This window comes from Mastigoproctus giganteus, chromosome 7 (assembly GCF_048544385.1).
Source record: "Mastigoproctus giganteus isolate SK-2022 chromosome 7, ASM4854438v1, whole genome shotgun sequence".
Classification (NCBI taxonomy): Eukaryota; Metazoa; Arthropoda; class Arachnida; order Uropygi; family Thelyphonidae; genus Mastigoproctus; species Mastigoproctus giganteus.
Genome location: NC_143581.1, coordinates 40,773,016 through 40,786,278, shown reverse-complemented (window position 1 = coordinate 40,786,278; position 13,263 = coordinate 40,773,016). Strand labels below are relative to the sequence as shown.

Here is a 13,263-nt window from a genome sequence, read left to right as displayed (position 1 = left end):
TACATTATATATATATATATATATATATATATATATATATATATATATATATATATATATATATATATACACACAAATACACTTAAAAACTATTGCAAGCCAAAGTTTTTGAGTGCTTTTTGAAGAAGTATTGTGTAGCCAATAGTAGCTACCTCTCACTGATACACTTTTGTTGGTCAATAATAACAAATTTTTAAAAATAATTATTGAATTCTAAAGACTGTGAAACCAACGTACAAACTCATGTATGTTACAATTAATGTTCTGTTTAATGAAATTGTACAGAATCACCTAAGCAAATTCTTAAAACTAAATAATCCAAGTACAATTATAGGTCAACATTTCAAAGCTACTTTAAGTCTCCTTTTCAAGACTAAAAGGTGTTGTTACGACTTTTTTTTAGAAACACTTTTTCAAAAATGAAGCTGTAATATTTCACCAATGGATACCACCATCTTTGTTTTGAAATTTGACATTTTCACATTTCATTCTATGTACGTCATATAGTTCCTGTGCCTATTTGTTTTCATATGTCTAATTATATCGTGTTTTCCACTATTTCCTAATTTTACTTTCCTTTCCCAATTTTATAGTACGTGGAAAATCTTTGTAATGTCTTCTTTTAAACACACACATACACACTATCACATTTCTTTGGAATCTAATTTAGGCAACACTGTTAAATTTAGTTTCATTCATACCACACACAAAAAATTGTATGTGTATCCTGTATGCACAAAAGATGTGTAACGTGAAAACATCCTTGGCTTGGAAGAGGTTAACAAAATCCATTTGTAAAATAGTATGACATGCTGCTAAAGAACCATAATAATGGTTCTTTTGTGAAGTCATACTTCCTTAGCATGATGTCACAATCATGCTTCCTGCAGTTGCTACTGTAGGAAATATGACTGCAATGTGCATTGTTGTGGTCAAATATTTGACCACAACAATACACATCCATCTCACATTTCTGTTACATTGCATTGTTAGGTGCAAAAGATGTTTTCAAATAAAAAAATTCTCATTATATCTAATACAGAGGGTAACATTTCATTTCACATGTTCCACATATTTTATGTAGTACAGGCTAGCAGTTGACATCCAATCTGTTAGCTAGAGATGAATAATGAAATTTAAAGCAGGAATTTGCAAATCCTTTTAATAATTCCAAATTTAATAGCAAAGCCATAGTTTTAACTGTTTTGTTGTGAAAAAGACAAAGAAAAATTATGTTAGAAAAATACGCAGGAGAATGGATATTAAAAAAAAAAAAAAGTATTGTAAATCTAGAGTTACTAGCTAAGGACAAGGACACCATCAATGAAGCTCAGCCAGGTCTTCAGTTTGAGCTTAGCCTGTTATAATGCAGAGGATTCTAGTGCCACAATGAAAACAATTAGTGGAGGAGAAACAGGTTTTCATAATGAGATTTTCACAGGGATGGCTATAGCTCATTTAGATTTTGTCTTTGAATATAAATTATTGTAATAATAATTTAATTTTTTCACCTAGCTGTTTTTATCAATGTACAATAGCTTATAGATAGATTACTACAAAATTTCTGTGTGAATTGTAAATTAATTTAAGCTTTGCTAGACAATTATTTTCAATTGTCAATAATGAAATCTTAGAAGTTATAAAATGAAAAACTATTTATGGATTTAATATCATTTTGAAAACTTACATTTATCTTTAATAATTATTTATACCCCCTTCAAAAAGTTGTAACCAGGCATTTCCCACTTCATTCCACCTGGCGGGTATATGCTAATATTAAAAATGAGACAAATATACAGTTATCATTTATTTTAAAAGGTTCGATGGTGACATTCACACTTACCCTGAGAGTGCAAAGTTTTTAATATCACATGAATGGCAATTCCTAGAAGGCACAAGACTAGTCCCACAATATTTAATTTAGTCATCTGATCACCATTATAGCTCACTGCAAGGTACAAGGTGCATATTTCCTAAAAGAAAAATGTACAGAAGTTTCATTTTAAAGTAAGGACAATTTCGAAAGAAAAAGTAACTATTATGTGGTATAAAATTTGCATAGAAAAGAACCATAAAAACATCTCTGAACAAAAATTTTCAATAGAAAATTTCTATTCAAACTTTTCTACAGAAAACTGAATAAAACTTTTCAGAAACTCTGGTTATGTATCTATCTTAATTTGCATCTCTAGATCAAAGAAGTAGTTCTATACTGAGTCGCACAGACTTCATCTCAAAACAGAAGAATTAGTTACTCAGAAGGAGAAAAAATATGCTCTGCTCTTTGCACAGTCCAATTCCTTAAAAATAAAAAATATATATATTAAAAAAAAAAAAACAAGCGTATCACAGGCAACATGAGGTTTGCACATTCCGAATAAATATAAACAAAACTTGAGCAAGAGTTTGATCGATCAAAATCAATTTTACTGAGAATTCCTATCAGATCTGGAGTGATCTCACTTTTGATGGCACATCATACTTTCAACAAAAGAAAGCTGTCCAATGCCTGTTTCAACTATTCACAACCTTGGATATCAAAGGAAGATGTCACTAGGGTTACTGATAACTTTTCCAACAAAACTGATGAACCTAACAGCTTTTCACTGTTTAGCATTAAAGATTTGTACCTTTACTTAATTAATCTGATACATCATATTTTTAAGAGAATACTTGAGACAGATTCCCCCACCTCTCTCACTCTTGAATGAATACAGAGTGAAGCTTATCCTAAAGATCAGAAATTCCAAAGGTACTATAGGATTACTGTATATTTAGTGAGAGCAGAATCTCTCCATAATCGAAACAATGCAGGTGAAGCGTACAAATTTTAATTTAATTCTAATGTTTAAAGCATTTCCTACTCACAGTCCACGTGTGACCAGCTTAAAGTTTTAAAAAAACACTTCATCCTACAACTTGCCAACCACTCATTTTTGGCAATGTATTATCAACAGTCCAGGCTGGTTTTAGGCATGATCAAAGGGTTTGGATGAGCCTGACACACACACACACACACACACACACACACACACACACACACACACACACACACACACACACACACACACACACACACGCTGATGGTTCTTTATGGAGAAACTATCAAATATGAAAAATGCCTACCTTACCCATTCATATTCCAGTACAATTCTTAAAAACCTCAGATGAGTGCATAAAAATTTTAGTTGAGCAGGGCCCATGGCACATTTTGGATACCAGGTAAATTTATTTTTAATAAAAAAAAAAAAAAAAATTTAATTGTATACATTGTAATGTACACATTTCTAGTTCTATACCGCATCATTCTTTATTTTAACAACATAACAGATACAACTAGAAATAGTATGTTTTTTTTAATAAAAGTTTAAAAAACATAATGGTGCACCCTGAGAATTGAAGTTACTCATAGTTATGATTATTTCCAGTTGAGTATATTCTTATACAATAGTATCTAAAAACCAGCTGCAATTAATTTTAAAAATTATTATAGGATAATATAAATTTTCTATATTAATTGCAGGTCCTGCAATTAATATATATTATTTCAACCAGGTTCACGCCACAAAGTGGCTCTGCCTACACACAACTCTAATAAAGCAGATTAAAACTATCATAAATCTGAAAACTTTTCTATGGATACAAAGAGCAATTAAAAATAAATTACAGCTGGCCATGATATATCTGGATATAAAATCTGCACATGAGATTTTCACTTTGGCCGACACCATGTCATGGAAGGCATTTACATCAAAGCACCACCATCAGAGGAGTCCCACAAGGTGTAGTTGCACTAAAACTCTTCTTGACAACCAACTCCAATCTATTAATGTACGTAGATGATCTACTAAAAATGTTTATGAATCTTTGAACCTTCAAACAGCCAGCCAACACAATCATTCAGAATACTAAAAGCAAGTGGAGCTCACCTCAATTCTCAGATCCATTATCCTGGAGCTTAACCAAGGGAGTCAGCAAAGGTCATGCTCTTCAAAAGAGGAAGACAATTAACATCTTTATTATTATTAATAGCAATTGGTGGAAAAGCTTCAGAAGCATTCTCACTTCAGGATTACCTGGAATCAAGAGCTTTGAGAGCAAAAACAATGGTGGCCATCTGTAATGCCCATCAGAAAGCTCACTGAATTTCTCAAAATGCTCAGAGTTGCATTTTACAATCTTATTTTAACCATCCATTATATGATCTGCAGCCCTGCAATGTTGCTAAACTAGTTCTTAAGAATGAGTACTTGCTGCTGAGATGGTTAAACAATTTGATCAGGAACTCCTCCATCATCTCCAGGGCACTTTACATTCAAATTTCACCACAGGAACATTCCTATAACATGCAAACTGGGAACTTGCATAGGGCCCCTATGAGATCAAGACTTACTAATCTTGAGCACCTCTGAAAAATGCCCCTCTCCAATGATATTGAATTTGCAATATCATGGAAAAGATGTACAGCAACAAGAAATACAAGGGATACCATTTTTGTGGTAGCCCTCCATGGCAGCTTGAAACTCACAGAATACATATATGAGGGATTTGGCAATTCCAACAAGGTACGAGGGTGGTTCAATAAAGAATTGCCTACTTTCACATATCGCAGAGTCATGATATTTTGTGTGTAGCATCATACATATCTTTGTACTAAAGGTGTAAAATTTCAGCTGTGTCTTAATTTGTTTTTCTCTTACAGAGTTGAACGTGTGATGAAGCAGCATCATGGACAAAGTTGAAGCCAGAGCTGTAATCCAGTATCTGTTCTTGAAGGGAAAATCTCCTAAAGAAATCCACGAGGAGATGACTGCTGTATATAAGGCTGAAGCCCCATCCTATGGCATTGTGAAGCACTGGCATAGACAGTTTAGGTGTGGTCAGACATCGGTAGAATCTGAGCCCATTCCAGGTTGTCCCCATTCAGCAATTGATGACAGCACGATCAGAAAAGTGGAGCCGCTAATCATGGAAGATCACTGGATATCTGTGCGTGAATTATCCCAGGAGGTGAAGATTAGTGTGAGCTCTGTTGAAACAGTCCTTCATGACCAACTCCATTTACAGAAATTGAATGCAAGATGGATTCCCCAATTATTGACTGGTTTCCAGAAGGCTGATTGACAACAGAAATCACAAGAGTTGAGGAAGACTTTCTCTTGTCTAATCACTCAGCATGAAAGCTGGATACACCATTTCGACCCTGAAAGTAAAAAGCAGTCCATGGAATGGCGACATCATGGTTAGACCACAGACAAGGTTAGAGAGGCCAATGCTGCATATGACTGAACAAGTTACTTTGCATCTGTCTTTACTGAAGAAAGATCCTTCATGCTGAGAAGAGGCTGTGCAAGTGAGGCAGAGTCATATGAAATTAGTGATTTAAAAATTATAGATGACTCATGAGCTGGATGTAGGGAACAACTTCGACATAGTTTATTTGGATTTTAATAAGACACTTGACTCAGTCCCTCATGAGAGGTTATTGTATAAGATGGAACATGTTGGGATTACTTGAAAAATTCTAAGGTGGACTGCTGGATGGCTGCAAGGCTGAAGGTTGAAATTAATGGATATTCTTTGGATTGCATAAAGTCAGAAGTGAGGTCCCCCAACGATTGGTTCTTGGACCACTGTTGTTTCTGATTTTTATAAATGACACTGACGGTGGGATAGAAGGCTTTATGCAAAATTTGCAGACAACATAAATATTGGTAGAATATTTAATGACCAGTACCAAGCAGCGGTCCTTCAGGATGATTTGAACAGGCTGCAAGAATAGTCAGAAAAGTGGCAGCTAAGTTTTAATGCTGCAAAATGCAAGGTCTTACACTTCGTGAGATTGAATTAAAAAGTGGTGGAAGAAAGGGATCTGGGGTTATAATACAGGTGAATATGAAGTTTTCTGAGCAGTATAAACAGGTGGCCAGGAAAGCCCATAGTGTTCTCAATGATTTATCAAAGAATATCCTGTAGAGATAGGAAGTCATAATCTCACTGTATAAGGCAATTGTAACACCACATTTTCCAAATGCAGCATTACAATTGCCATGTCCAAGTAAGGAGACTTAATCTGAAAAATACATGAGCTTTTTCAAATACAGGCAACTTACATGGTGAGATCAGCAAAAGGGCAACCATATGAAGAAAGACTCCATATATGTGGGCTGCAGAGCTTGCAACCAGGCACCCTAGATGTCACCTGATTGAGGTTTATAAGGCTCTGAGAGGGGTTAGTAAAATGAACAAAGTCGAAATTTTCACTACTGTTATAGAGAATTGCAAACTCAGTGGCACAAATTCAAATTATAGGGGATGATGTTTACACTAGATTGTAGGAAGTTTTCTTTTAGCCAGTGAGTCATAGACTGCTGAAACAGATTGCCTTCAGAGGTAGTTGATGCTGATGGTTTGAATAAATTCAGAGGGCAACTGGATAGTTACCTATGTGAGGGAAGCAAATAATTTGTATTTTCTTATCTACTTTTTTTTTTTTTTTCCAGGCCAGTGCTGCAAAAGCCTGTGGCTTCCCTGCACCATATAGCCATTACTATTGCTATCACAGATAACTGATGAGTTATCTGTGATAGCAATAGTAATGAGTTATTCCAGGTTTTTCAGCCTGCACAACATGCAAATCAGCCTTAAAACACACTTCTACAATACACTTATGGTTATGAGCACATGCTTGGAGGTCATTAATACCAATATGATTAGAAAAGTGAGATCTAAGTTTCATTTATCATCTGATAAATGTAGTGATAGTTTACCATTTTCTGTTTGAAAATGTTTATTTCATATTGCAAATTTAAAATCTTTTCAGGACTGTGCTCATAATCGAACATCTCACTGCTGAATAATAGACAACATATACTCTGCTTTGATGTCTTCCAGAAAATGGTAGAAATGTTTTATCAATCAGCTGCATTCAACAAAGTTCACTGTTGAAATAACAATATTCATAACTTTCAATGGCAGAATTTTATAACATAGTGCTGCCTGATGAATGGTATGGTGAAATGTCATTAGAGTTTTACAGACAATCTATTGTATAGTTTCCTTGCAGACTTGACTGCTGCATTAGTCTTAGAGACACTTGTGTTTTTTCTACCATAGGTTATAAGTTTCAACTTTGTCCAGCTCAGTTCCAAAGGAGCAACCACTTCCTTTATTTCTAGGTGCAAATCTTCACTGGTACCGCTGCCACCTTTTTATAGTTCTTTGTGAACCATAAAAGGTAGCACCAATTTCACGTGTGAATCAACAACTGTACAGTATCTGCAACATCATTACTTTCATCTATTGCAAGTGAATAATAATCAAATGAGTTTGCTCTCAACTGTTCAAGTATATTTTGCCCTTATTCATCTGTATAAAACTTGAACAAGTTTGGGCAGAGAGGCTGACTTATGTCTTTAAAAGTTTTTCTTATTTGGACACACTTCTTCAGTCATAGCTACACACACAATTAAGTTTATTACTATGTAATAATCTTTACAACCACGTAATGTCCTTCCCTAACTATAATAGTACACACAATGTTTCACAAATTCAGAGTCCCTTGGGGCCTTCCTGTTTTTGGAATTATTTCAGCCTTTACATGTACTGATTTATTTTAAATGCATTAAATATTTTTCAAATTGCAGATTATTTCTTCCCAAAGTTCACAAGTGAGACAAAATTTGCCTTTATGTTCATTCTTGTAAAGATGCTTGATGATATTGTATTTTCTTTCATAACAGAAACTATTTTTTTTAGCAGGTAGGACAGACAGATTTATTTTTGATACAGAAGTATTTGCTAGTTTAACCCCATGCAAAAACCTTACTTTCATCACACACTTTCCATTTTCTTGATGCCGTGATTCAGAAAATACAAACATTTATTGTCACAAGAGCAAATAACAAGTAAACTACCTTTTTAGTCATCTGACTACTTTTGAACATAAAATTACAATGATTGACTTCAAACAACAGGTCATTTTCATTTATAAAGGCATGTGGATAGTTCTGTATTTTCCCATAACAGCATTTGGAATCTCTTTGGATTTTCTATGTCAGATTAAAGCATGTTGCCTTTGTTTGCTTCTTATAATGATTGGGACTTCTCTGAATAAAGGAGAAGTCCCCATTGTGTTCCTCAAACCAGTCTGATATGATATAAGCAAGGTGACATGGTGCATTATTATGCTGGAAGTAAACATTATCTGAGATGTTTACAGTTAACATAATGGACTATACCAGGTCTGCACAAATCAAGGGACCATGGACTTCCAGAAAAACATTCTCCCAGACCATTACACTTTTTTCCCACTACAACATGTAATATTGTGCTTGTACATGGAGGCATGGTTTTGTATTGCAGCCATACCCAACCAAAGATTAAAATCATGGAAATTCCTTACTGTCTCACAAACTTGTTAATTGAACTTAATATTTAATGACATTCCGTAACAACAGCATGTTGCAAATGGAAGTGGGATTTGTTAGAAAACCCAATCCCTTTTTCCTCATCTGCAAGCATTTAATTTTGATGCTCCAGAACCTTTACAATATGCATCACATACACGAATTACTGCTGCTGCTGGGCAGTTATTTTCCTCATGGTGGTATCTATCAGAATACACAATCCTGGCAATCCTCTTTCTCTCTTTTCACTGTTTTATGGATACACTGTGCACTGACTAATTATTTTTTTAGATGCTCCCTATGCACTTTTGTCACTGCTGTTTATGAACATCCTACCATTTTGACCGTTATGGTTTTTTTTTTTTTTTTTTAACGGTTAGCCCAAATGTGAAAGGTACTTCAACCCATACCATATATGGGTTGAAGGTAAGATATTTGTTCTGTTGGATGTAAATTTTCTAGATTGTAATTTAAGAAATATGTAAGAAGAAAGGTTGTTTCAAAGAACAAAAAGAGATAAATTAAGATGCTAAAACTGTAGAAAAGGCCTACAGCAGAACCTTATTGGCTCAGTGACAGTGAGTGAAGTACATTTGAAATGGGGAATTAACCTGACTGCACTCGATCCACAAGAATGCAGTCAGGAGTTTAAGGAATGTTCTGGGGAACATTACTCCAGAAGTGGAAAAAAAATTTCTAAAGCAAAGTGAATCTGTGATATTTGTACAAGATCAAGAGCTGTTTAGAAGAAAAATAATACCAAGAATGAAAGAGAGAAGCCTAGTTTTTTATGCCAAGGAAGCAATTTTCTAATATGCTCATTCCGAGAAAAGTTAGAAGTTAGAGACACCCCATGCAAAGTAAATTTTTGGGATTACTAACAGCATGTTGCAAATGAAAGTGGGATTTGTTGGACAACCAAATCCCTTTTTCCCCATCTGCAAGCATTTAATTTTTATGCTCCAGAACCCATTGCAAGCAATTCTTACAATATGCATTGTAAGAACTGCTTGCAGTGGGTTCTTTTCTATAAGTCTGTGTTGTTAAAGATTAACATGGACGCAGCATCTGTTGCTTCCATGTTAATCTTTAACAACACAGACGTTTTTGAGAGATGTAAGGCAGGACTTCATTTTTAAAAAGAATGAAGTTAACTAAGTTTCCTTCTGTCTACTGGAGCATTACCAGATTAGCATTTAAGGAAATGCTGGTGGATATTCAAGAAATTGTGTTTGTGCAGAACTGGAAAGTAGAATGTGGTGTACTATCATCAGCAAAACTATGGAGAGGATTCCCGTGCCATTCAGGGAAAGAGTGTCATTGATACATAGGAGAAAAAGAGTGGGTAAAAGAGAAGAACCTTTTAGGACCTTCAGCATTAGTTGAGAAGTTAGAAGACAGAAGGCTATCTACAAATACACAGTGAGCAGCCACAAAGAAAACTGGCTATCCAACTGTAAAATTCAGAAGGTACACCACAAAATGGAAGCTTGCTTAGAAGACTATTATGCCAAACTTGAGTTTCTCCAAACTTTTCCATGGAATTTGTTTAGGGAGTAACGTAAGCTATCACCAGTGGACTGATGCTAACAGAATTCATACAGGTGATTGTTAATCAGATGGAAGGTTTCAGGTAAGAATTCATAGTTTGTGGATTTCCCCATTACACTCTTGATGGATTAAGACTCAGGTATTCTCCATACAGTATGGAAGAACAATGAGAATAAGTGCTATGATACCTACAAGGATCCATCCACTTCCCACCAAAACAGAAATAGGCCAATGAAGGTGTAAGAAGATATCCTGAGTTTAATTTTGGTTGATTACAGCTTCAGTGTATTACGAATTATGAATTTATACTTGCCAACTTAATAGGAAATACAAAATATTATCTCATATGAAAATGCAGATTTTTGCAGCAAAAGTTGACATTCTTGTAAAGATGGCAAAAACATCGATTCATCTTGGTAATCTGGCAGTGTCTGTTCATATAACAACTGAATGTAACAAAAGCATGGACATCAAGAGCATCTTGAACAAAGCAATGTATGCTTGTACTACCAGAGAATTCCAATTCTAAAGCCATTTTAAATTGAACTGCTATTAAAAAAGCTTCACCCACATTTGAAAATGCCTCCTGTATTCAAAAATACTGTATCCTTCCCAAATGGCAGGGGTGGGTGATGATGTTATCATTGTTTTCTACACATTTTTGAATGCTTATGATGATCTTTTTCAGAGATCACCTCTTGAACAAATGCTGATATTTTCTCTGTATGATCATCATTCATAACCTCCCATCTGCTATCCTATACCATTTTCCAATTTGAGTATGTGGTAATGATGCATTCTATAAAAAAAAAAAAAATTTTCATCGGTGAGAATTTAAAAAATTGGATCAAAAATCATTTACACTGCAGATCACAAAACTTCAAAGAATACTCCTCCCATTCCACATGCCACAACACATGCATACAGAAATAACAGAAATGAAAATTACCTTAATTATGCCAGTTATGGACAAAGTGAGGCTGGATGTATAAGTTAGTAAAAGATATTCACTCAATTCCATCAAGAAAGCAAGAAAAGCACCTGTCAAAATTCGACCTGAAGTGAGCAAAATTACATCCATGTCTTTATATCTGAAGACTTTTTCACTTGTAGCAATTGGAATACCTAAAAATCATGAATAAAAATTAGTCACATCTACACCACTAAAAACTAGGTATTTAATCTACCATGTGATTACAGTCACCCATCCCAAATTCAGCACCACCTACTTTCTGTGTATGTTTAGAAAAATAGAAAAATCCAAGAAACCACCCAAAAATCTATATTTTTAATTCTTAGATTGGCATGTGTCAAAGAAGCACAACAGAGCTGATTGCAGGTTGGATATTTCACCTCACAGCCATAAGGTTTTGCTGCACTCCAACACTGACAATTGTTGAACTGCTCTTCACAAACAAGATTAGTAACTCCCTGAGAATAAATGACAGATACTCAGTTTATGAATTTCATGATTCTTACATGAAGCACTGGATTGAGGTAACAATTGATTAAACAAATGTACTATTAAATGAATATTTTAGAACTTTTAGATTGTCATCTGTAAATAACATCGATATAGCAGCTTCCAATCACTTTTATTGCCTATATACTACCTAAAAAAAAAATTATATATATATATATAGGGTAACCCTTGTATAACACAGTAGTTAGGTCCCTATAAAATCTCGCATAGTGTGAAACCATGTTATATGGGACTAGAATTAGTACAAAAAAGGGGGAGCTACGTTAAGCTAACAAAAATACACCCCCCCTTTTTTTTATAACCATCGGAAACTTAATTTTTATCAAAAATAGTGATATTCAAATCTGTCAATCAAAATACTGAGTGCTTTTTTTCATTTTCTCAATTATTAGTGTTCGGGAACAAGCTATCATATTTGCAGAAATGAAAGATCCTGCAGCAACAGTAGTTCAAATTTTTTGTTCATTTTTCTTTATGGTCCGAATTGTTGCTTCATTTTAAGATGTTCCAAAATTTGTATATTTGATTCTAGAGAAATAAAGTTTCTTTTGAATAGTGCTTTTTTCACTTTCCTTAGGCATAATTTAGGGCTGGAATTAAGTTCCTAACAAATAAATTATTCCAATACGGTTCTTAAGAAAAAAAATTTTGCAATACATACCCAGAAAAATTTATAAACGATCAAAAAAACAAAAAAAATCTTACAAAAACCTTAAAAGTCATGAACTGCACAGTTCGAAGTGACAATTTTTTATGGTCTCAAACAAGCACAAGTTCAATAGCACAGAAAGTAACATGGCGATTTCCCAATAATTTTTTTTCCATAATGACTAGCGAGTCAACAGCAGGGATTCACAAAAAAGAATGAAAATGTTGAAAAATTACATCCAACATAATAGCAAGGTTTCCCCTGCACAAAAGCTCAAAATACTGTGTTATGAGAGGTTTGCAGCAATTCTCTAACCGTATTAGAGTGAAACCATGTTATATAAGTACTGTGTTGTGGAAGTACCATGTTATACAGGGTTGCCTGTATTTATATAATAAATAGAATTTTGGTATCTTAAAAAGACATATACAGAAATGCATGTCTTTTAAACTGGAAAAGATTGCATTGTCAGAGATGCTCAACATTAGGACTGTCTCAAAAACCCATCATCTTTTCCCTTATATATACTGCATATTTACAATACTATGCAATGTACTGTACATTACCTTTCTCATGGGAAAAAAAAAAAAGCTAAGCTATTTTTTATGACAATATAACTACTTAAAATTCTGAAAATTTCAAAATCTGGCTAGGAACAGGTGCTAGGGTTGCTGAATTTGAGAGGCTTGAACGTATATAATAATTATAAAGCCCTGCAAATTTCAACTCGTAGAATCATGTGTCGACCTAACTAATGTGACCCTCTCTAAGTTCTACAGTTATTTCAAAGTTAGCATTTTTTTGAATGATGTAAAGATTTTCCATAAACCAGGAAAGAGGAAAGCCATTTTTTCTTATTTTGTAGATTTTATTTAATTTAATTTAATTTATCCAAATGACAATTTGGGCACTTCATAATAAAATATTATTAACACACAATTCTCAGGGCACCTCCGTAGCCAGGTGGGCAGGAGCAGCAGTGCATAGCACACGCTTCTTGATTAGATCGGGGTTCGAGCCCGTGACTACCAAATACAGAGGATACGGAAAGGTCAGGGAATAACCACCGTATATATCCCCGGAGCAATATGGCCTTAGTTGCTAATGCTCCTAAAAACCAAATAACAACACAACAACACAGCACTTTAAAATATGAACAAATTCAAAAATAG

The 13,263-nt window shown here is 34.3% G+C and overlaps 1 protein-coding gene across 6 annotated transcripts in view; it reads right to left on the bottom strand.

Moving 5' to 3' along the window:
- The window catches only part of LOC150082840 (solute carrier family 35 member H1), a 146,805-nt gene that overhangs the window by 48,820 nt on the left and 84,722 nt on the right, over positions 1-13,263 (bottom strand). For all 6 annotated transcript variants that reach the window (XM_090376857.1, XM_090376858.1, XM_090376859.1 and 3 more), the window contains exons 8-9: positions 10,909-11,084; positions 1,844-1,973 (exon numbers count right to left, since the gene is read on the bottom strand). In XM_090376857.1, coding sequence (XP_090232983.1) covers positions 1,844-1,973; positions 10,909-11,084 — 306 coding nt within the window. The remainder of the gene's footprint in view (positions 1-1,843; positions 1,974-10,908; positions 11,085-13,263) is intronic.